This window comes from Xenopus laevis, chromosome 2L, assembly GCF_017654675.1.
Source record: "Xenopus laevis strain J_2021 chromosome 2L, Xenopus_laevis_v10.1, whole genome shotgun sequence".
NCBI classification, from domain to species: Eukaryota; Metazoa; Chordata; class Amphibia; order Anura; family Pipidae; genus Xenopus; species Xenopus laevis.
In genome coordinates this window covers 142,499,858-142,526,260 of record NC_054373.1, presented here as the reverse complement: position 1 = coordinate 142,526,260, position 26,403 = coordinate 142,499,858, and the positions used below count along the sequence as shown (strand labels likewise).

General features: G+C 39.8%; 1 protein-coding gene across 3 annotated transcripts in view; it reads right to left on the bottom strand.

The window, feature by feature from the left end:
• Positions 1 to 13,427: 13,427 nt before the first annotated feature.
• The window catches only part of cacnb3.L (calcium channel, voltage-dependent, beta 3 subunit L homeolog), a 71,470-nt gene continuing 58,494 nt past the window's right edge, over positions 13,428 to 26,403 (bottom strand). For 2 of the 3 annotated variants that reach the window (XM_041580824.1, XM_041580825.1), the window contains 6 exons: positions 21,825 to 21,883; positions 20,766 to 20,875; positions 19,903 to 20,054; positions 19,544 to 19,639; positions 15,418 to 15,576; positions 13,428 to 14,365 (listed from right to left, as the gene is read on the bottom strand). In XM_041580824.1, coding sequence (XP_041436758.1) covers positions 14,051 to 14,365; positions 15,418 to 15,576; positions 19,544 to 19,639; positions 19,903 to 20,054; positions 20,766 to 20,875; positions 21,825 to 21,883 — 891 coding nt within the window. In that variant the 3' untranslated portion in view covers positions 13,428 to 14,050. 3 annotated transcript variants of the gene reach the window in all.

The window sequence follows — 26,403 nt, the reverse complement described above, 5'->3', positions numbered from 1 at the left end:
TTTCCCAGCTGCCCCATGTCATGTGACTTGTGCCTGCACTTCAGGAGAGTAATGCTTTTTGGCAGGCTGCTGTTTCTCCTTCTCAATGTAACTGAAGGAGTCTCAGTGGGACATGGGTTTTTACGATTGAGTGTTGTTCTTAGATCTACCAGGCAGCTGTTATCTTGTGTTAGGGAGCTGTTATCTGGTTACCTTCCCATTGTTCTTTTGTTTGGCTGCTGGGGGGAAAAGGGAGGGGGTGATAATCACTCCAACTTGCAGTACAGCAGTAAAGAGTGATTGAAGTTTATCAGAGCACAAGTCACATGACATGGGGCAGCTGGGAAATTGACAAAATGTCTAGCCCCATGTCAGATTTCAAAATTGAATATAAAAAAATCTGTTTGCTCTTTTGAGAAATGGATTTCAGTGCAGAATTCTGCTGGAGCAGCACTATTAACTGATTCATTTTGAAAAAAATTTTTTTTCCCATGACAGTATCCCTTTAAGGGGAACTTATACACCCACATTTTACAAATACAAATATGTAGGATGTAACAGTCAATTAGAATGTTGATGATTTTGAAGTTATTTGCAAATATAATGGGTATTGAAAGAATGATCTAACTTTATTTCCCCCTCCTCTGCTTGCCCTTCTTTCATTGAAACATTATAAAACATTATATCAGGAGTCGACTCTCCTTCAGACATGACTTCAGAGCCCACAGTGCATGTAAAGTTACAGACTCCTGAGAAAGAGGAGAAATGTGAAAGAGTTCGGTCTTTGTTAGAGCAGATTTCAAATGCATTAGATCTGCAGTGTGGCAAACAGAGAAGTGAATAGGAAAGGGCATTTTTCTCATTATGCAAAACAAACACCTGCTTTTTGGGTGGAGATCCCATTGTTTTTTTTGTTTTGTTTTTTAATAATTGCCCATTTCCCTCCCCTGGCAGCAATGAGTAGATAGCTGTACAGATGTTCAGTTTTCAGTTGGTCTTCATTATTTATTTTTGATATTGTTTGCTTTCCATTTCTGCCTCTTTCCAGCTTTCAAATGGGGTTACTGACAAGGGCAGCCATGATACTATTGCTCTGCGAGGCTTCAATGTTATTGTTACTTTTTAATGCTTCTGTTTGTATTCGGACCCTCTCTAATTCATCTTTCTCATGTCCTTCCTCAGTCTCTCATTTAAACCATCCTCGTTTAGAGCCTATGAGTAAGTACCCACGTTAGACCGTTTTCTACTATGTCCTAATAAATAATTTAGCATTTTTTAATAAACTTGTCTGTTTTTGGAGGGACTCACAACTATTGTTGCAATTTCATCCTCGTTTAGACCCTGCAATCAGATAGCTGCTGAAAATACCAAACCACAGAGCCGATGCTAAATAACTGGGGGGAAAAAACGTCAAAAAAGTGAAGGCAAATTGCAGACTTTTAATTGCTGGTCAGTCTCATAATATCAATGTCTACATCAGGCTAAAATGTAATTTAAAGGTGAACTACCCCTTTAATATTTGCTTTCTAACCAGCAGCCTTCTTGCTAAACTACAATTTCACAAATTCTGCAGGGGCTCCATAGTTGTTAAGTACATTTAGTAATGTACCCCCATTGTAAATTACTGTATATAGTTAGAAGTTGCCATATAAAGGCGAGTGCCACTAGCTAGCTTATTATGATATTATTTATAGGTTATTTATTATTATTTATTACTTTAACTTTACCCTTGCAGTAGCTATGGTATTGTATAGCAGCAGTTTATTTTCAGAGAAGTGTGTGGAACGTACTTGCACGTGCCCAACTGAAACTTGAAAATCGGACAAGTTGAAAAAAATCTGATTGGCTGATGAATCATATCTGCCAGTGCAGCTCTCTTTCACTTCTTGCTGCTCTGATCATTACAAAGATGACCATGCTGTGTCCCTGAGAGCCGAACTGGTGGAGACCATACAGGGTCACTGTGTATGACCATTTTTAAAGGGGTTGTTCGCCTTAGTTAACTTTTAGTATGATGTAGAGAGGGATATTCTGAGACAATTTGCAATTTTTTTTTATAGCTTTTTTTCAGCAGCTCTCCGTTTGCATTTTCAGCAATATGATTGCTAGGGTTCAAATTCCCCTAGCAAACATACATTGATTTGAATAGAAGACTGGAATATGAATAGGTGAGGCCCTGAATAGAAAGATGAGCAATAAAAAGTAGCAATAATAATCAACGTGTAGCCTTACAGAGCATTTGTTTTTTAGATGGGGTCAGTGACCCCCATTTGAAAGCTGAAAAGAGTCAGAAGGCAGATAACCAACCCTTAAGGAATATCACTATCCTGAAATTGGTGTATATTCACACTTACAACTGTGCTGATTAGCTTGAGGTGTGCAGGTTTTGTGCCTCAACCAGTTATAGCGCAATAACTCTACATTAAAGGCCCAGTAATGTCAATAGTTTTTTCTTTTTTATATTTAATAGTTGTGTCTGTTTGATCACCTATAAATAATGTATTTTTGGCAACAAACGTCCTGTCTTATATGAGAGGCTGTTATTCTATAACAGTCCTGTATAGAGCCATGGCATTTAACCCCTGTCTAATTTCCAGTGCAAGAACAAAACCCATTTCATTATATATAACTTCTCTGCTGTGTTAACATGAGCTTTCGCCCAGTTCAGATTAAAAGACTATCCCCAAGGCCTCACAGCAGTGTATTTATATAAACTATAGTTTGATACAAAAACACGTTTGCCCATGCCGCGTAACAGCACAATATATTTATATGCAAATAATACACTTTTTTTGGTGTTCTGGTCCTTTAACATGAGTCAGTCCTTACAGTATTAGTGCTCTTCGTGCTTAAACACCCTGTTCCTAGAAACAAGAAAACCACCATATTCCATGTTTATTCTCTGGGATTGGTGCTTCTAAACAGTGTAAAAAAACAGAAGGCAAATGGCGTGTGCTAGAAAGGGGCAATTTGTGTGTAAGTGCTGAATAACAGATGATTTTGTATCTCACTGTGCAAGTATTCTGCATTATTATTGCTATCAAACTCCTGGCTCAGCTTTAACTACTCATACACTAACAGTGCTCTTCATTTTGCAGGTATAGAGTTGCTTTTGCTTGGCCTTTATTGATCTTTGTGCAGTCGGAATCAGCAGTGGATAGAAAGTGGCATTTATACTGTGAGTTCTACCTGGTTGTAAATACTTTTATTTTTTTTAACAAATGTATTTGTGTGTTTTCTTCCTTTCCATTGCAAAGTGCTGCTGATTAGAAATAAACCAGATGGGAGTGAGTGGAACTTGTGGTTATTTCCGGCGACTGATATATTTTCCCTTTTATTCACCAGTTACACCTTCATCACTGTGTCACACGCTAGAAACAAACACCACAATGAGTCTTTAAGTAACAGGCAAACATGAAAACATCTTTATTAGTTAGAAATCACATACAAGTAACCTGTATTCCCTGTAAACTAGGCGCAAGCTTGTTATAATACTGAGCAACAAGGCCGCACAGATGGTTTGTATCAGGACAACAGCCTTTTCTTTGTAATAAATCCAAAAATCAGCCCCCCACCGGATCAAACACTTCAAACCCCCCGTCTGTGCCAGCGTTCTTGTAACAAGTTATCTACTGGACCATGTGAACCCCAAAGGGACCACCATTTTCAAGTACTAAATGATAATCCTTCTGACAGTTGCTTTTTTTTAATAATTTTTCTAATGTTTAAAATTCCAAAATGAATTCAGTTTGGTTTTTTTTGTCTTTTTTTCCAATGGCAGCTCAGTACACCGAATCAGTTTGATTCATTAGTTGATACATTGCACAGCAGCTTGTGACTGTACCCAGCATGCTCCCAGAGCAACTGTTAACTGATATCTTGTTTCATTCAGTTGGTTGGAAAGCACCAGTGATTGGATCTGCAGGGAGTAAAGAGAAGCTCACATCTTTCGCTTCCGAAGTAGAATGGGCCCACTCACATGGTGCAGATGAAATATATAGTTTGAGTTGATCAACTTTCAACCCCCCCCCTTGTCACATACATGACTTGATGGCTGGGCAGCATGGCAACATTTGGTAAACTCCCTGACACATCTGGGTACACATGACCAGCTTAAAGGGATATTGTCATGGGAAAACATGTTGTTTTTTTTTTCAAAACGCATCAGTTAATAGTGCTGCTCCAGCAGAATTCTTCACTGAAATCCATTTATCAAAAGAGCAAACAGATTTTTTTACATTTCATTTTGAAATCTGTAATGGGGCTAAACATATGGTCAGTTTCCCAGCTGCCTCCAGTCATGTGACTTGTGCTCTGATAAACTTCAGTCACTCTTTACTGCTGTATTGCAAATTGGAGTGATATCACCCCCCTTCCACCCCAGCAGCCTAACAACGGAACAATGGGGAGGTAACCAGATAACAGCTCCCTAACACAACATAACAGCTGCCTGGTAGATCTAAGAAAAGCACTCAGTACTAATATCCAAGTTCCACTGCGACACATTGTTACATTGAGTAGGAGAAACAACAGCCTGCCAGAAAGCAGTTCCATCCTAAAGTTCTGGCTCTTTCTGAAACCATGTAATTTTAGAATCGTAAAAATCAAGAACAGGTGGTGTAGGAGAAGGAAGCAGTTTAGTGGGAGGCATAGTGTGCTAATCAGCATGGTCACTCCAACCCATTCCCTAAGGACAGAGACACAGGCAGATATGGGTAGATAGTCGGCTGGCGACAAATCTCCTCTTCTTCAAGGGTGACTAATCTCCCCAAACTGCATTCCTGACGGCTAGATTGAAAAATGATGGCACTAGGAGCGCTTTGTTTTCTGAAGTCGTCCGGAATTTCCTCGTGAGGCAACTTTTGGTGACTTCGAAAAAGGAAGCGATCCGAATGCCATCCTGCCGGCAATTTTCATTCTAGCCGGCGGGAAGGAAGTTCAGGGATATTAGTCGCCCTGAAGAAGAGGAGATTTGTCGCCTGGCGACTAGTCTCCACAATTGCCGTGTGTGTCTGCCCTAAAGGGTAGATTATACTCATTAAAGGAACAGTAACGTCAAAAAATAAGTGTTTCAAAGTAATGAAAATATAATGTAGTGTAGCCCTGCACTGGTAAAACTGCTGTATTTGCTAAAGAAACACTACTATTGTTTATATAAACAAGCTGCTGTGTAGCAATGGGGGCAGCCATTCAAAGGAGAAAAGGCTCAGGTTACATAGCAAATAAGCTCTGTCTGTCTAATGGTGTTATCTGTTATCCATTAGTTATCCTGTGCCATATAGCCCTTTTTCAATTTCCACCATTGCTTCCCAGCAGCTCGTTTATATAAACTATAGTAGTGTTTCTGAAGCAAACAGATCCGTTTTACCAGTGCAGGGCAACACTACATGATATTTTCATTACTTTAAAACACTTTAGTTTTTTGGTGTTACTGTTCCTTTAATATTATGAGTCCAGTTATCAGTTACATATAATTGCCTATAGCATGTGCCAAAGGATTAAGCAGAACATGAGGGCCCAGATGAGGTTGTATATAAACTGTATATTTAATGAGAACTAAGGTACATAGCAAGGGAACCGGGAGGTCAGACAGAATGATTTGGCATAATCGTGTGCCAATGTTCTTCAGTTAATCTTAATGGCACACATCTCATAGGAAAACTAATCAAGCTTATTTTATTTTTGGAACTCAACCAGGTGCCAAAGTATTCTTCCAAAAATCTCTTGGCATAATGATGACTATAAAAAAAATTAAACTGGCTGTTTTTTTTTTTTGTTATGTATATTTTTTTGTACAGAATTAACCACAAATGTCAAAATCTGCTGCACTAACCATAAAGTGTCACAGTTCCCATAGACTCTATGATTGCACTTTGATCTGTGCCATGCAGTGTGATTACTGATATATGGGACTATGAACAAAAACAAAGTGCTGGCACTGCAAGGGTTAACATGCACACCTGTCAGTATTGAATTGTCGACTAAAGCTGTTATTTATGGCAAATATAGTAAAAGAGTAAATAAAGGGTTTTGGGTGATCTATATAAACATTGATGGACTGAATATTGGACTGTGGAGCTCCACTGGGGTTATGGGAAAGGCTGTTGCCGTAGAGGTGGTTTTTCAGCTGGCCTTATTCCTGAGTCGCATGATAAAGTGCAGTGAGGTTACAGGCAGATTTCTGAGGTAAGGGCCTCACATCTGGATTTATAATTAAGTGATTCCTTATGAGACACTTGCCTAGCTCTCTGATTGAGACAAGTAGCAGCCATTTATGATTGTGTCTTGTTCAAAGTTTAACCCTGCCAGTAGGTTATGGGCTCTTTGTAACACTTGCACACGACAACGCACCTACAGTAGCAGCCACGATTAAATAGTTCAGCCAGCTGAAACACAGCACTGGAGAACAGCGGTCTAGACACATGCTCTTGCATTTGTAGGCAACATGGTTTTTCAAACAAGATGCCTATCTGCACCACTTCTTACCCCTGAAATAAAGGAGAAAGAAATATGGCATCTTTATGAGTAACCTTTTCCCAGATTGGGTTAAATATGCCAAATCACATAGTTAGCTGGCCAGTGTATGGCAAGTTGGCAAATGAGAAAGTGAAGATGAACTGCAGCGCCTCCACTTTCTTTCTGCTGTTCCAACTGTTATGACATTTGGCCCAAATGAGTGGAAGAATAGAAAGGCATCCATACTACATATTGCCACTCATACAGTATCTGTGCATTCGACTTATGCCCTGGATTGACTGGATACCATGTTGGCTCAGCCTGTGCATGTACAGAACGGGATTTGATTAACTTGTTTGCGGAGCTTTCCATGTTCATTTGTATACTGAAGTGACTGTATGTTGGATTAAGGTGGGAGTTGAGGTTCAAGGGTAGCTGGTAAGACATTCCTGTAGGACATATTTATTTACATAGTCCCTGCCTTCCTGCAATCCCCAGGGGGTTCCGAACATCTTTATAACTCGTGCTTGCCACCGTGGGAGCCTCGGGGCTAAAGGGCACACATATGAGTTTAGTTGCTGCTCATTACTAATGGCAAGGAAAAGTGCAGTGGGTAGACCTTAGCAGACCAGTGCCCACATCCTGTGTTTCCAAGGCTCTACCCTCTTTATTTTACAAACATGGTTTCTCCCAAAATCTCTGCAAACCCAGGACTGATTTTGCCCTTTTTTATCCACCATCTTTTTTCTCCTACCCCAAGCAGTTACCGCAGCTTATCTGACCATATGTGGGGGCTCCCGACGGTTCCTCCCGATCGATATCAGGCCGAAAATGGGCCAGATATCGATCGGTCAAGTTTCATTTTTTGTACGATCCAGGACTTCATCGGCTAGTTGATGTGGTCCTGCGACCCGTCAGAGCCCATTCGTGGTATTGTAATCCGATTGTTTGGCCCCAGGGCCGAACGTTCGGATTCATCCGATATTGCCCAGCCGTTAGTGGGCACATCAGGTTAAGATCCGCTCGTTTGGCGACCTTGCCAAGTGAGCGGATCTTATAGTGTATGGCCACCCTAAGGAGACTGTGCATTACAAAGTAAAGCTTCCCATTGTACACAGACAACGAGGAAGGTCACATCTCCAAAGAGCCATCATTTATACTTAACTAGTTGATCAAGTCAAAGACGGATCATCCCATCAAATATCTCATTGCACTTGTGCATATTAATTAGCTGCTGCTGGAGCATCTAACAGCAAGAAACCGCTTGATGGCAATGACAGATCAAAGCCAGGGATTGTCTGCCAAATGACAGCAAATGAAAGGCCGACGTCTCATCTCCTCACTGGCACCAATGATCAGACTTGTTACAAGACTATGTGGCACAGAAGGGGTTAACCATAAAACCCTGAATCTCCCTTTACATTAATTAGCTTTTTCCTTCTCTAAAAATAAAAAAATTGATAAAGAATTGCAATAGTTTTGTTTTAAACATTGTTCTTTTTTAACTAATGATACACATATAAAAATGGGGAAGGTTTCCAAAAGGGGAGAATGTAAACTCCAGACTAGTGTTTCTAGATATAAGAGCAAGAGGGAAGGGGAGAGGAGATAGTTGCTGTCAGTACGTGCAGGCTCTGATACACAAGTGCAGTGTTTATTTTCCACTATCTCATAGTGTGCAAACTCCTCAAAAACATTCAAACATGCTGTACAAAAGGGAGATTTGTACAATGGTGGCAGACAAAGTGGCAGCCCAATATATCTTTGTACATACAGGTTCTTACAGGAAAATCAGGTGCTTGCGCTTCTTCTCCTCAGGCACCGGAGAAGCTTTTGTGGCACAAAACTAAGGTGCTGTGTTCTGCCGGCAGCACATACAGAACAAAACACTGGGCTCAGTACAAAGAACACACTGTGTTTAGCCATAAGTTCCAGTTTTCTGAGTAAGAAAACCAGAGAAAGGGCATTGGTATAAAAGCGTTAACTGAGCAAGTATTAGCCGTAGTGCATAACTGCTTGGGGCTCCTCCTCATTTTCCTTGGCAGAATTTCACTGCACCCCAAGTTTAACTGACGTTCATATTCCAGTTCCACAATATCTCTACTCACAGCACTCGCTCAGCCCCCAGACCGTGGTTATACCTGACCATTGCACCTGAACCCATACTGGGGTCCCCTCTCTTTACTTGTACAACATTGGGTCACTGGACATGATTTAGTAACCAAAAATAGAACATGTACCATGAGTTGAGCCCTTAATGTTCATGAATTATTACCCTGGGACAATACCACAGATCAATAAGTACTAGTGTTACTATATATACTGTATATATATATATATATATATATCTAGTACAGATGCATTTAAACACACAATATTTAAGTCTGACAGTTGTTCTTTTGTTTAAAAAAAAGGGAAAAAACTGTGACGCTCTCTTCTATCTGCTAAATACTCCTCGAGGGTTGTGACATCATTAGGAAGACTATTCTATTCTCTAGGATCCCTTCTTTGCTGATTGTATCACACCATACTATGACCCCGCTATGCCTGACAAATTCTACTATGAAACAATCACTATATTATACCCAGCTTTCCTGCTTCAAGAATTGAGAGACTTATGATTAAAGGTTTGGTGAAATGTTGTCTATCAGACAATGGCCTCTGACTTCAGTTTCTGTTTTAATGCAGAGGTGTAGAATGCACCATCTCCCGCAACGTCGGAGCTCATTAGCTGACACAAGTGACTGCTATGTGATTCGATTTTCCAGGCCAATTTTGTGATGTTTCAGTAACTGCAAGTACCAGACATTCAGGAGTTAGTCTCCCATTCCCTGGCTCAGAGATGTCAGCTTTAACCCAATGCCATTTACATAATGGCACTCCCGGGATTTTTAAAGAGAGTGAATACGAATTGGGTTTTTATAAAATCCAGCATCACCCTAATGGCATTGGGTTAGTTAATATCTTTTATTTTCAAAATCCCTCTGTACTGCCCTTGTTATTGCTAGCAGTACAGGTATGGGATCTGTTATCTGGAAACTAGTGACCCGAACCTAACCCGCCCTACCTTAGCCCGCGCCACTCCGCTGATGATGACACAAAAGGGGCTGGAGAGCAGACGCAGGAGAAGAGCTCAACCTACACCACCCACGAAGAATAGTGTGAGGTCCCGCGGTATTGGGCCAGCCCGCACATCACTACCGCAAACCTATTATCCAGAAAGCTCTAAATTATGCAAAGACCATCTCCCATAGACTCCATTATATACTCCTCCACAAAATAGCTTTTAAATAACAAACAAACATTTGTTGCCCTTTTCTGTTCAGTGCGATGCAGCAGAAAGAGTTGCATACAAAGCCTTATAGGAGGGTTAACACTGAGTGAGGGATGATCCCTATCCATTCTCTGTATGAATTTCATTTGACTTATGACCACATGCACTTCCTCTGCAAACACGTTTAACTTGTATCTGATACTTGTGCTTCTTATTTAGTTATCTCCCTTAGATCTAGCAGCTCTACTTTCTCTCATTGCCTGAGCCATACTTGTGTTCCATGCTTTAGCATACAACTGTATGCAATAATTGTGTATCTATTTGTTTAGTTAACCCTAAGAAAAATACAGGTTGACCTTCATAAAGTGATTTGTGAGTGTTATTACTATTGAAAGCAGCAAATTTAAAAACTTGGGAACGTACTTCAGGATTTCCAGTTGGTACTTGGCCAAAACAATGATTTTTTTCAAAAGATTCAGTTGATATTTGTTTTCACATAACATAAATGTCTGAATTTAGCACACAGGAAAAAAAATGTTGATGCATGTGCCTGAGCCTGGAAGTGTAAGAAGTTAGGGTTTAGCTCAGTTTGGTATTTGGAAATTCAATTTGATTCAAAAGAATTATGGATCTGATTCAACCCCCTTTAAACTAGCTTTATTCTGTGAATGATCACCAGCCTGTCATTGCCAACAGTTCTATTGATAAGACAGAGTAGATTATCCTCTCCAATACTAATTAGGCTGGTTATAGGGCAAGGTCTAAGGACAGACTGGAAGTTTTGTAACCTGCACTAAATCTTCCATAGTACAGTGGTATTTCAGATGTTTTGCTGCCAGCCCTGGAGGAGTTGGGCACCTACTTTCACTTGTTCTGTGTTCACCTGATTTCTGTTAATTAAAGGGGCATCTTATGTGCCATAGCCCTTATCCAAATATATCCTATTCAAGTGCCATAGCCCTTATCGCAATATATCCTAAACCAGGCAAGCTTGTGTCTTCCAAATATTGCCAAACTAGAAGTCCCAGCATGTCAGCTTCATATAAACTACTCAAGGAATTCTGGGTTGTATTTCTGCTATTCTAGAGCACAGCTCAATGCATTTTTCAATGTACAAGACTGTGTATTAAAACTGCATTATACAAATACACATTTTATTTTTGTGTGCTAAAAAAGATATCGGGCCAAAGTTGCTAGCATAGGTCATAAATGACACTAGTGCAGTTACCAATTCCACTTACCAGCTTGGTTGGTATAATACAAGTTAGAAAATTATATTGGGGAGAATGATTTAGATAAAAATGCACAGGATAAAATATGTTTTATAACACATATTCAATGATTTCTGTATCATTCTAACCTGCAGCCCTCTAGCAATAACCAGGAAGCTTGAGCATCTCATGTACTGTATTTAACCCCCTACCATGGGGCCCTAAGGTTGTCTATCTCTGGCCCTATCTAAATAATCACCTTAGATAGTGACAAGTGACATGAGATGACTATTTTACTATTCTACACACACACACACACACACACACACACACACACACACACACACACACACACCTTATCGGTCGTCAGCTACAAATGAAATATACATCAAAGCGATTTCTAGAGAGGAATGGCAGATTATGCATTAATGCATTCTGTTTGAAGAATACCTTCCGTCTAAAGAATCTGCATTTATTACAGAATTAGGCACAGAAAACAGCAGGTCTTATCATTAGCCATTGGGATAGACTGGCATTCTGGGAAGCTGTAGTGAATGAGTCAGAATGATCGTCTTGATATTTTGCAATGAGGAAACGACCGACTCCTGATATCCATTAACCAACTGCTCAACTGGATTGTAATTGAAGCTACTCTTTTGAAGACACTTTAAGGGCGCGTGTAGGCGCCGAACGCAGGAAAAATGCAGCATGTTGCGTCTCAACCTGCGTTCGGCGCCTACACGCGCCTGTGTGAGTACAGCCCCATTTGAAATAATTAAATGTGTCTATTCCTGCGCTCCCCTGCGGCTGAACGCCAAAAAACGGAACGCAGGGGAGCGCAGGTAAAAACGCTCATGTGTAAGAGCCCTTACCCAACAATCTAGTGAAAGACAATACCAAGTAAGTGGCAAATGACCAGCTGATCACTAGCCTGGATGCCTTGCCACTATAGCCAAGAGGTTTCTGAGTAATGTCTGTTATAAAGAACATACACAAAGTTATGAATTAAAGTGCAGGCAATATGATGTTCTTCGCTGCCATTTTGCACATTTTTAGAGCTGTCACGTCACTCAAAGAAGAATTAATAGCCCCTCAATAAAATGTCTGACAGATCAAAACATCACTCAGTCCTCAGTAAACCCACTTGCCCCTCTCATCTGCAGGGACAGTGTTGGGGGAACAAGCAAGACACAGAGGCAGTAAATTGTGCCATTCCTGGTCCCTGCTGATGTCTACAAGAGACCTAGATACCATCTGATTTTCTTCCTTCTCCACATGATATTTGGAAGATGCTTTTTGCCAAATGATAGGATTTGCTACTTGCAGCTAATATCATAGCCAACAAGTGATCTGGCATATATATAGTGACGGGCGAATTTGCGCCGTTTTGCTTCGCCGAAAAATTCGCGAATTTCGCGTGAAATTCGCGAAATGGCGAAGAATTCGCGAAACGGCGCCAGCGTCTCGTTTTTGACACCGGCGCCTGTTTTTCCGACGCCGGCGCCCGTTTTTGACGCTGGCGAATTTTTGCCGCGAATTTTCGCGGGCGTTTCGCGAATTTATTCGCTTGCGGCGAAACGCGCAAATTCGCCGCGAATTCGCGCCTGGCGAATAAATTCGCCCATCACTATATATATATATATATATATATATATATATATATATATATATATATATATATATATATATATATTCAAAACTGGAGCACTCTTGTAATCAAAATATACATATATGTATTTTGTGGTCACAGCCTCATTGCACAACTTTCCCTTGTTTGTTATAGTTATACAGGAGCAGTGACCAGCTCTATGTTGTAGCTCCCACCCCCTCCAACTATAGTCAGGTGATCCCACTGGTGTCTAATAAAAGGGCAGCCAAGTTTGGGAGTTTTACTTTGAAAGCAGCTAGTAAGTTGCAGGTAAAACGTATTCGTCCCTTTTATAAAATGTATAATTAAACCATAGAATTCTTAATGAATCAGATGAAAATTGAGCATAGGACTGGCCAGATATGGGATGACTTTGACGTAGTTGGCCAGCTTAAATATATTGCAATATATGGACAAACAATCCCTGTTTTGTTTAAAGGGTAAGGCATTTTTCAGTAGCAGTATGCACAAATGTCTCTGTCTTAAATATATTGATAATGGGTTGAGTGCAGAGGAATCTTGTATTTGTCTATATGTATTTTGTAGTCCAGCCTCATTGCACCCCCGCCTAATGTTTTAAAAATTAGTGGTGAGCACAACTTTCCCTTGTTTGTTACATATATATATATATATATATTGAATAAAGTACCCCCTATTGTAAAATATAAGGATATTATAGGTCACCGAGGAGTTCCATGACCATATAAACAGGTCATGGAACTCCGAGGTTACTTCTAATATCCTCATATGTTCCAACAAGGGGTACTTTATTAGAATACATTTTTTTTTTGGACGGCGGCGAATTTTCGTGGCAGTTTCGCTATTTATTCGCCGGCGGCGAAACGCGGGAATTCGCCCATCACTAGAAATGACACATCAGAACTCACAGTTTATAAGGATATAATTTACAAGATATTCATGGCTTTTGTTTATTACATACACACACACACACAAGTCCTGAAAAGTAGGAGAGTCACTCAAGCTCATACTCCACTCAAACCTCACTCTTACCTTGATTGACACACTTCTGTCCCTGTAGGAAAGATATCTGTCACTCTTTTGTAAACCTATCACTGTGTATAGCGGAAGTGCTAGAAGGTATCTGTAGAGATTTCCCAATGAGTTTACCATAAGAGGCCTTTCAATACTACCAGCTTCAGTGTTGAAATGATTTTGTGTGTTAAGCACCATGCTGCCTTGCATTGTAAAGCACAGAAATACCTTGTCTTAATATGATCCATTTTGGCAGCAGTCACTGCATATGTGCATCTACTTTTCTGTGTTTTACCCTCTTACCTTTGTTTTGCAGCCAACAACTGCCTGGCACCCGGTATATGTCAAAGGGCTGATTTTCACCTGTACACTTTTGCCTCTTGGAGCTACCCTGGAATTTGCACTCGGGGGTTTGTCCCTCCTGACATGCACTGCCATGCAGGAGGAGTGTGTATGTGTATAGGACGGGTGTGTGCAGTGAGATCACTTTCAGTAACTGTCCTTAGGCCATGGACGGTTACGCTGCCAGTTCCTGTCATTATGGTTCTGCTCAGAATCCCGCTCCAGGAGTCGGTCCTGAGAGTCGTGCCCATTGGTGCTGTTCAGTCCACTGTTGTGGTGCCTGTGGGGCTGGTACAGGTCAGTGTAGGTGTCAGAGTACTCCTCCTCAAGGTGATGAGAGCTTCTTTGTGATGAAGCCGTCCATGTTTTTCGGGATGTCTCACTAGCCTCATCTGATTGCATCAAACTGTCACGCTCCAAGGGTGAGTGCTCATTGGCTCGATCCGAGAGAAGCTCCTGGTTCTAAATGAACAGAAACACTTAAGACATTCCACATTATGCACAATAGCAGTATAGGCAAGTCTAGTCTTCTACAGTACATGGTGCAGGAGGAAGGCTATATAGGATTCACAAAGGTTCTGAACAAGAACAAGAATAGTACATAAGATCAGAACAAGTCAAACTCAAAAGACATAATATAATTAGTTCTATAAATAATTAGTAAAGGCAAATAGTGTTTCTATAAATGAAGGTCTTGTTGGGTAAGTCTTGTGTATTGTTGTCACTGCTCTCCAGACCCTCAGCGATGTATTGATGCATAAACCAGTGCTGCCACGGAGGTCTCAGGTCACAACACTGGCAATCATACAAGACTTATCTGTTGAAATGTTTCTCGGATTGCTTCAGGACCAGTAGCAACACAAAATGATTTTATCACCCCTTATGGCTAGGGCCAGACACTACAGATTCTCTGCAGGTGGAGAATCTGCTGCCCGACTGTTCCTCGTCTCTTCCTGTAGGAAGAGCGAATTTCTGTGTGAAATGGAAAATGTTGCCTTTTGGCACTAAAATCCACCGCTTCTGCCTGCACCCGAGCGGAGACAATGCTTCCAGGTAGGTGGGAACAGAGGAGCAGCAGTGGAGCAGATTCGTTTGGCCATAGCCTAAATAAATCTAAAAATTATTTTTACCAAATGAAAGAAAACACATTTATTGGAGACAATCCCGTTGGGATTATTTAATGTTTAAATGATTTTTGTAGGAGACTGGTATGGAGATCCAAATTATGGAAAGACCCCTTATCTGGAAAACCCCAGGTAACAAAACATGTGAAGAAGCATTATGAGAAATAAAGCCTTGGCTTCCGCTACATTGTTTCAAGAATCAGAGCCTGCAGTGTAGTAAGGTCCAGATAAATACGAACTTCAACTGCAATTACATTTACAAGTAGCTTTCATTACACATTTTCAGTTCTACTGAGACATATTTTAGAATTACATTTTCTTTCATTGGGTTAAAAATAACAAGACATTTTTTCCTCTATTTTCAGCACTTCATTCTAAGAGGTTATATACCTGTAAACCAGGAATGGCAGTTGGGGGTGTGATGAGATTCTGACTATTTTGGGGGTGCAGCGGGTGGTGTGTGGCTTTCCAATAAACCTCCATGTACTCCGCAAGGTGCTCACAGGCATCTTCCAACTGGTTCTCATCCAATATCACATCAAACATTTCCTAGAGAAGAGCAAAAAAAAAAAATCATTCATGCACAGAGCAGCTGTCAGATTTCATTCAGTAAGCCAGTGTCCACTGAGAGGGGCCTGATGTGAGAGACAGATATAGACAGTAACAGATATATAAAGGCTGCTGGTACTATAGCCAAGCTATTTATGCCCGCTTTCAGTTTTGCTACACATCCTCAATTCAACATTCCTCACTGCTTGTTTTTAAGGTCAGAAGATTTCCGTCAGCCACTTGACTTCTTGGAACTTTATGGGGCCTGCCCAACATTCATGTAAGAGATTATTAGACTTGGATGACATCTAATGTGCCTTTACATCTATTGCTTCTACTGTATATGTTTCACGAGTCATCATTTAAAATGGCTTGTACTGCTGACAGTAAATATTATCATTAGATTTCATCTTCCAATAACTAAACAATCATCTCTGATTCATTATTCTACTGTGACACAGAGGAACTGTACTTTGGTGCGTTTGTCTCATCACATGTTATAAAGAGGATGTTTGTGTTAGCAAGGATGAGGCCATCAGATTTTGGAGTCATGGTCAAAGGAATTTTCCATTCAGATTTAGCATTAAAATAAATTAAAAAATAAAATAACTGTCTATACCAGGGATCCCAAACCTTTTTTTACCAGAAAGCCACATTCTTATATAAATAAAAGTTGAAGAGCAACACAATTATGGCCTATGATTGATTATTAGTAAGTATTAGTTTTTTTACCCCTGAGCCAGATTTAAATGTAAATGGGGGTGCAAAATATTGCATGTGAGTGGCTATTTCGTAGCCCCTACTGTATGTGGACTGACAGTCTACAGGAGGCTTAGTTTGGTAGTACACCTGGGTTTTATGACTTTGCCCCAATTCAGAAATAAGCACCTGCTTTGAGGCCACTGGGGGCAACATGTTGCTCACGAGCCACTGTTTGGGGGATCACTGGTTCATACAGATGAAATGTAATTATTCCACTTTACACCTGCAATGCATTTTCACTGCACTGGTGGTGCTGGCCCTCCGTTGACCCGGCTGGGTCCCTTAGCAACAGCAATCGTTTGTAAATGGAACCGCACACACACAATGTTATGCAGTCGGGGAGTTGACCCCTTTTATTATGGTACCAAAAGTATCAATATTTCGGGGGGGGGGGTGTGTTATCTAAAGTCATATAAACTAATTTAACCTTTCCAAGAGCATACAATACCCCCAATTTTCACATGAGGCCTCAGAAAGAATTCCTTAAAGGACATGTAAAGACTACATTTTCCCACCATGTATATAAATTGGGCATATCTTCCTCGCCCAAGCCACATTATTTGTACTGCATGTACCCCCTCCATTTGCCAGCGCCATCACATGTTCATAAAACCAATAGCAGTTTTTCCCAGCAGCCATTTTCCCTCTGACATATCATCAGTAACATTGAGACATGTGTGCTGTAAAGTTCATGCAATGCAGAATGCAGGTTACACAGGCACAACATACTTTGATAAACAGTTCTGCTGGGGTTGAGCACTGTAATGGTTACGCTGAGCTCAGGAGAGGAGCTTAGGAGAGAAAAAAGGACCAGACAGCTAGAGTTTCTATGGGAACCAGTAATGCTAGCTCTTCATTGGCTGTTACCGACTGGAGGGTGTGTTTAGTAATCTAAGCTGAGAAGAACTGAGCATGCTCATGAGCCAACAGCCAAAGTAAATTCCTGAGGGAGGGGGCAGAGTGGGTTTGAGGAGGAGAAAGATTTCTAAGTGATTAAGGAGGTGCTGCAGCTTTACTGTTAACCTTTAACAACCAGAGTGGAAGTTATTCAAAGAGGCTGTTCACTGATTTAACATTTTGTGGGGGGAGGTTTACATGTTCTTTAGGGGCAATGATACATGAGTATATTAGTCACTCCGAGTCATCTCCTCTGAATGCTTCCCCAGTAGCTAACATGCAAATCAGTACTGGGGCAGCAGGGCTCTGTACTAGGTCCCTTGCTTTTCAACTTGTTTATTAATGACCTGGAGGTGGGCATTGAAAGTACTGTTTCTATTTTGGCAGATGATACTAAATTGTGCAGAACTATAGGTTCCATGCAGGATGCTGCCACTTTGCAGAGTGATTTGTCTAAACTGGAAAACTGGGCAGCAAACTGGAAAATGAGGTTCAACGTTGATAAATGCAAGGTTATGCACTTTGGCAAAAATAATATAAATGCAAGTTATACACTAAATGGCAATGTGTTGGGAGTTTCCTTAAATGAAAAGGATCTAGGGGTCTTTGTAGATAACACGTTGTCTAATTCTGGGCAGTGTCATTCTGTGGCTACTAAAGCAAATAAAGTTCTGTCTTGCATAAAAAAGGGCATTAACTCAAGGGATGAAAACATAATTATGCCTCTTTATAGGTCCCTGGTAAGGCCTCATCTGGAGTATGCAGTGCAGTTTTGGACTCCAGTCCTTAAGAGGGATATAAATGAGCTGGAGAGAGTGCAGAGACGTGCAACTAAATTGGTTAGAGGGACGGAAGACTTAAATTATGAGGGTAGACTGTCAAGGTTGGGGTTATTTTCTCTGGAAAAAAGGCACTTGCGAGGGGACATGATTACACTTTACATTAGAGGACATTATAGACAAATAGCAGGGGACCTTTTTACCCATAAAGAGGATCACTGTACCAGAGGCCACCCCTTTAGACTAGAAGAAAAGAACTTTAATTTGAAGCAACGTAGGGGGTTCTTCACAGTCAGGACAGTGAGGTTGTGGAATGCACTGCCGGGTGATGTTGTGATGGCTGATTCAGTTAATGCCTTTAAGAATGGCTTGGATGATTTTTTGGACAGACATAATATCAAAGGCTATTGTGATACTAAGCTCTATAGTTAGTATAGGTATGGGTATATAGAATTTAATTAAAAGTAGGGAGGGGTGTGTGTATGGATGCTGGGTTTTCATTTGGAGGGGTTGAACTTGATGGACTTTGTCTTTTTTCAACCCAATTTAACTATGTAACTATGGGGAAACATATGCAGTCCAAAGTTGCCTGATGTTTTCTCTGAAAGTATTGGAATGCACATGTTGGCTGCTGGGGAAGCATTTAGAGGAGTAGTTGTTAGTTGTGTATAGGGGAATCATAGCAGGGCAACTAATCTGCTCATATAAAATTGCTCAAATTAGATGCTGTGCTAAATGGTATAAGTGGGTTAAATGAGTTTAGCTATTCTTCTGTATGTAAGCATGAAGGCACACAAACAGGACTGGCTGCCAAAGAAAAGTGACACCCAATTACAGCTTGATACAGTAAAGATAAATTCCTGACAAGGTCACAATGATATAAGACTGGGTCTTGCATTAAACCCCTGCAGCTCCCAGTATTCTACCAAGAGATGAAGTAGCCCCTTATCTCAAAGCCCAACCTGTACCAGCAAGAAAGTGTCCCTGGGACACTAAGTAAAAAAGCCCATTCTATAGTCTGTGCATTTGTATTTGACATTATTTCTACTGAAATAAATAGCAGCAGTCCTGTCAACAGAGCAGGTAACAAACATACTGCAAAGAAACCAGGCTTTTCTGATTCAAAGAACCAGAAAGCTATTGCAGAAAAAAAAGAAAAGAAACCAAAATTAAGACCCTTTGTTAAATATAATGTGTGATACTAATAAAAATAAAATGAAACACATTCATTTAATTTAACCAGATAATAATATTCTACATATATAAAATGATTGTTGTCCTGGTTTTTATCATAAAAAAAGCACTAGAGTCATGGCCCAATTGGCATATTCTCTGGTGGTGTTTTTCACCCTGCAATTAGCCACGTGTGCCATGAGCCTTACATTTATTTTCCATCCACTTTCCCACGGGTGCAATCACATAAAAATAAAGGCAGAGTTTGCCTCCCGGTCTGGAAACTAAATCAGCAAATCCAAAGGTTGCTGCTATTAATATTCATTGAGTCCTTTAGGGATCCTCTTTTCACTTACTGGAGGGCACTGGATCAGTTTGTCGGCTGCCAGCATCTGGACGTTGAGATGTTTCACTTGGGATTTCCCCCTGGATTTTATTAGTCTCTGCAGTACCTAGAAAGAAAGTATGTACATGGTAAAATATGTGTGGCAATTAATAGTAATAGATAGATCGGTATCAGTACAAATATTACCCCTATATTTACCTCAAGTACACTACACAATATTCACATATTATTAAACTGCATTAAACTATCTTTAAACGGTTAAGACCTAGAATGGGAATGTTTAGGCATTGAAATCTTACCGCTGATCATTTCTACTATACAATCAATCAAGGGAATCCTACAAGTCAAGTTGTAGGATATCGGACTCACCTTTGGAGAAGACACTTTCACAAATACGATAATGGGGGCCAGTGATGTTTTACTCAGCTGAGTGGGATGGTTGATTGTATCAGCATCTAATATAACCAGCTGGAGAGTCTTGGACAGCTCAAAGATTCTTTCAATCTCACTCTGGACCTCCACTGAAAAGTGGGAAAGAATGCAACATAGTTCCAGTATGTAAAGTTAAGAGAAAGAGAGAAATACAGAACCTACATCAAGAGAAACTCATGGGACTTGCAAAAATTGCCAATGATTACACTTAGAGAGTTATTAAAGTCTGAATGCTAAAAAACTAGAAAAATCTGAGTTTTTCTTACCAAATGTTTAGTGGAACAAAAATCAGATTTTTCGAGTCCGAATCCGAAAATCCACCATCTCAGACCTGCCGAGGTTATATATAATTCAATGGGAGAGGTCCCTATCTTATTTGGAAGTTTCTGTGGTCTGTGCCAGAATCAGCCCGAAAATCAGACTATGATTTGGGTGTACGCTTGATTTTATTGAGTTTGACCACCGATCCGATTAAATTGTGTTTTTTTAATAATAAACAAGACCAAATCGTGGATTCTAGTTTGGTCGGACTTTTTTATTTAAAAAATTTGATAATTAACCCCCTAAATGTGTACATTTAGCCTCAAAACAAAGAAATCATCAAAGCTACAATCCTGTGACTTATCTAAAAAATGACTGTATATACAGGATCCAAAATACAACAAAACTGGCCTGTACATTGGCAAACTAGGCTATTATCCATCTCATCAGCCTATTGACCGGACATGCATTTATTGCCACTTGGCACATGTACGACTTTATGATCAAAGAAATTGATGCACATGTACTTCAGGTCTTACCGATGCTTGAGCGGGTGCTAGAGCGCTCAATGATAGCTCTCTTGCCTGGGTTGTTCAGCACAGAACGTTTAGCCAATGACAAATCAGCAGTCACCCGAGTTATGGAGATTCTGCAAATAGAAAGTGGTAGGCATACATTCTTCCAGACAAATGTGCAGGGTTTATATTCTTATAATTATTTTAGAACCAAAGCACTTTTTGTGCTACCAGTGCCTTTTCAGCCTTTTCCAAAATTTAATTTTGTAATTAGTCATGAGCCTGTGCCATGGCTGAGGTTGATAGCAGATTGGACTGCTTGGATGCTATTGTACTTTTAAAATAGTCATCATACAATAATTTTCTTCAAGGGAGCTACATAAGATGCAATACATTTATAGGGTGAATGAGGTTGGGATATGGAGTGCCATTGTGTTATGGAGATACCTTGGTGAGATGAAAAGGGTTTATGTAGCACCAAAGGGTGCAAAGACAGGGGTCATGGAGCACAATATGATTCAAAGAAATTACCATCAGCACACAATCAAGATAAAGGGCCTGGTAGGCCCAAAACATTGACCTTTTTGTATGCTATGGGCTGAATCAATTCTGCATTTGAGCACTATTGCAAGTTTAACAGTGTGCTGCTGGTCATTTCTTCAATGCATTGATGTGACCCTAGGACAGGATTGGGTTTTCCGGTTTAGCACCTGACACAACAGAAGTGTTTTTTTGGAGGTGAGCGCTCCATATTTGTGACCGTGGAGCACAATATGATGTGAAGGGAGGGGGTTATAGGCCATACCATATTTTGAGATGAGAGGATGTTATGATGCAGTAAGTTTATGGATCCTTAAAGGGTGTACCATTGTGTATGACAAGCTAGTGTTGCATAATAGGATGTGAGGGGGGTATTCAGAGACTTTAGAGAAATATGTTGTTTTTGATAAGGGGGTACACCAAAAGCCAAACAACATGGCTTTATCCTGCAGGAAAAACTTCATTTTTAATTAGGTGTGCAACAGGTGACCAAAAAAAGACTTTAAAAGCGGGTTATAGGTAGTTGTATACATGCACTCTCACCTGCCATCAAATCTGTGCTTTAGGAAGTCAAATAGAGCTTTCTGCATCATGTCAGTGACCTGGGGTTGCAGATAGAAGAAATATAAACACACATAAAGAATACTGTATGGTTCATACAAGCACAGTGCAGTCAGTGTCACTAATGTAGATTCACAATAAACTGAAAAGTAAGGAATTTCACCTTCAGTTTACTGAAATTATAGCAGTAATAATTAAGCCAGGCTCCATACGATTTTTGGATAGTTGTCAGGAGCAGTACTTTATTACTTCCTGTGCTGCCTGCAGCAAACTGCAGCTTGGCTCTGAATATGTCTGTCATGTCCAAGTGTGGGAAATGAAACCTTTCCAGAAAGTGTAATAAAACAAGATTCCTGTTGTGAAAGAGATCAGCACCATTAATAAGGGCTCATTTAAAGGGCTTTTACATTATTTAGAATGAACACATATAAAGAATTAGGCCCTGGAAACACATATAGATATTTGCAGCATTTTTTGTCGCGATTTGCAGCGTGAGCTGACCGCCGCGTAAATACGCTAGTGTAGCGTGCTATAGTCGAAGGTTCTATTACCTTCATTATGTACTGCCGTAATGAATGTTGTGACTACAAAATTAATTTATTACAAAATAATATATGTGATATTAAACCAGTACATTTTGTGATTGCAAAATCCATGTATATAAAATTCATTTGTCAGCACAAAAATATAATATAGCAATATGTTTATTTACTACCAGGGCCTGGTAGGCAGAAGAGACACATGCCTAGGGTGCAACGGCGAGATGGGGGGTGCTAGGCACCTACGTCTTTCATCTGCTTACCCCTAGTTAAGGGTCAGTGGCAGTTTTCGGAACTATTTACTCTCTCACTCAACTTCGTCCTTCCCTAACCTCTGCACACCTGCTCATTTGGTTGGGTGAAATTTACAACCACAGAACCTGTAATGTTCTTATCGGTTTGTTTGTCATGTTTAAAAAGTCCATTTGTTTAATAAGAGGTAAAGTTCTCCATGATCATTTGGTGCAGCTCATAAAGCCTAGATGTCAACTGCAATTCGTTAATACTACAGACTTTCAGGAAAACTTTCACTGACATAAACATGTGGGGTAATATTTAATTGAGTTTTTTCTTATTTTTCTTAATTTTTGCCTTTTTTAATTTAAGAGCTGTACAAGTTTAGAAAAGCACACACAATCATAATAATAAATACTAAATAAATAAAAAGAAAAGTAATAAATATGAATAAATATACAGGGATTAAGTGTCATGTGCTAAAAGACAGAGATGTTCTTGGAGTTTACACTCTAAGAAGGGGGATTATCTGTGAACTGGCACTACCTTCTTGCAAGGACCAAACATGGAAAAGCTTCAGTTTCCCTGTTTAGCTCAAAAAACAAAAAAACTTAGATATTTCATGATAAATATAATAGGCAAAAAGTATGTTAAAGGAGAACTAAAGCTTAACTAAAAAATTATGGTTGGAATGCTGTACATTATGTTTTGGCTTTTGTACCGTTCAAGGCAACCACAGCCCTTTAGCAGTAAAGATCTGTGTCTCAAAAGATGCCCCAGTAGCTCCCCATCTTCTTTTCTGCTGATTCACTGCACATGCTCTGTGCTGCTGTCACTTACTGAGCTTAGGGACCCACTCACAATATACAGTACACATAGAATAGAAATGTCACAATATAAGGCTGATTAGTAATTAGTACAGATAATTACTACATGGGAGCACAGAAACCAGTGCAACTAGCATCAGAATGTAATAATCTTCCCTGTAATGTGTTATATCTACCGTTCACCCACCACTTCACTTTTCTGCAGTGGTGGTGCTGGTCCTCCGTAGATGCCGGCAAGGTCCCTCAGTAAAAGCAGTAAATTCATGGGTCCGCACACACGCTATATATCTGCAGTCGGGGAACGTGGCCCCTCTTTGGTCATCATATTACTTAACACATGAAATGGGGCATTTAGGAGTAAGCACATGGCTGCTTTGCATAATCGTCTGTTTTACTAAAGTCCTTAATGGGCTCATTGTGATCACAGATTATTACTTTTCTTACAGTCAGGATATAGGAAGCAAATCAGAGTCAGCACAGGCCATTAATATCCAATGGCTTATTGAACTTTAGAGATAGATGGAGCTGAGCAAGTGACATATTATAGATAGCCTGCAATTAAAGAAATAAGCAACACAATGACAGTACAATTTTTGGACTCCTCTAGATAATTCCTATTTTTTAACAGATCCAGTTATATTTGTATATCATCTATATAAAAGAAAGTGCACTAAATTCGTAACAGGAGGCAGGACTGCAACTATACAGAAGTACAAGGTGTGGCTTTAGATACAAGTACCTTTAATAAATTACATTTTTGCACATCTGCAGCAAACTTTGCATTTCCGCAACTGCGGTAGCGCTTTGCCCTCGGCATTTCAAATACATTTACCAAATCTCTCTCATTTAAAGGAGAACTAAATCCAAAAATGTCATATTTTATAATTTTATATACTGAACTTCTTGAACCAACCTAAAGATTCAGCTTCTCTACAGTAGGAATGATCTAGGCCTTCAAAGTTCACATGAGTTTCCCATCTTGGATTTTGTTGGCAGTGCATGTGACACTCACATGCTCAGTGGGCTCTGAGCAGCTGTTGAGAAGCTAAGCTTAGGAGTCATTGCAAATTACCAAGCAGGAAATGAGGACATTTATATTCAGTATCTTGTGTGTTGGTCCCTAAGGTCAGATAAGTGAGAGCAGCCCAATATGTGCAGTGAATCAGCAGAAAAAAAGATGGGGAGCTACTGGGGCATCTTTGGAGACACAGATCTTTACTGCTAAAAGGCTGTGGTTGCCTTGGACTGGCACAGAAGCCCAAAACATAATGTACAACAGTTATGCCCTACCTGCTTTAGTTCTCCTTTAAATCCATTTGTTTCAGCATTTCTGTATCTAAATAACAAATAGAATTAAGACAAGCAATGCATAATTAATTTTACATTATACTGAATGCATTCGATTTTAAAATGCATTTCTACTTTTACATAATTATTAAACGCTCCATAAATCAATATCCTTGTTTAAATCTAATGACTATAAACTGCATAGCTTATGTATCCATTTTGCTTTTTATTTTGGGTTCTGTTTGATTGATGATATCCAGTGATAGTGTTCCAATAAAACGCTATCCCCTTGATTGTGTGAAAATAAAAAGATGGGGTTTGCCAATATTATTCAGTAGAAGGTTTTTGGTAAAGCATGGTTTGCTATATAAGCAATCAAGATTAGGTGGTAGAATACCCAAGGCGTGCAGGTGACTGGGACAAACTCCTTTCGTTAACAAAATGAATGTGGATTGATGTATCGAAATGCCAAAGCCTAATTGTGTCTCAGGGAAAACATTAATTATGGTTGCTTTTATTAAAGGGGACTACCATATTATACACAGAAAGCAGGTTAGTAAATTAAAATATTGTGTTATTTGCCCTTTTTTTTATTATGGTTTAATTTCCATTTAAATTTGTAATCTATGCTTTTCAATTGTGAAATATTGTACACATTATAAGCTGCAAATTATATTTATATGTATGTTGCTTTGTATTACACAACTTACGAAGGAACCATATAATATATATAAATCGTTTCTGTATTCATGGTGAATGGTGGGCATGGGATATTCTGTATACAAGAGGTTACAAGGGTTTTCACATGGGTAGTGGTCTCACATCTGCTGCTGATGTCACCTTTAAATTGTACCAACTTTATTTTATATGTACCTGAGGAAGGGGGTGGGTGTCCCCTATACTAGGCACTATGGTTTTGATCCAGCCATGTGGAGCAGCAGGGTTGGCAGCACTAGATCACAAATGAGCAAATGACAGGGGAAGAGAGAGAGACAGTGTAGGTGTAGCTCTACATTGTATTATATGGAGCAGAATATAACGGTCATTGTGTATGTTTAAAAGAAGGGCTTCTTGTTAGGAAACATGAGGTCCTGTATCTGTGTGCAGCATTTACATATACTGTGTTTGTGCCTGTTCAGGCATTAATCATGCTCACACCCCCCATATTCCTGCAATAGACACTGCAGAGAGAGAGGGAGATCAACCTACCAAATTGCAAGGGTTGCACTTTAATGCCATTTAATGAACAGAATAATAGAGCTAGTACTGATACAAATAAACAGATATCGATCACTGCCTTGTAGCCACTAAAAAGTAAAATGCTCATGACCGGTAGGTATAATATCAGTGGTTCCAATAAACAGACAGACACACTAATAATTAAAATACCTATGCAAAAAACGCGCAGGAGTCCCCTTAAAAAAATCTTCAGAGGGGCCGGTGCACATAGCAACCCCTACCCAGCCCTTCCTCTGCCAACTTTTATTTTTCCTTTTAAATGTATGCTGTGTATATTTATGTCTTCATAAAATGGATCAGTTTATACACATATGTCTACTCCCAGTTGGCCCCCTCTAGGGAATGGTGAACACACTGCAGTGGCATCAATCAGACACAATATATACAAATACCGTAGGGAATGTTATGAATTGACCAACTGGATATTTGGCACCA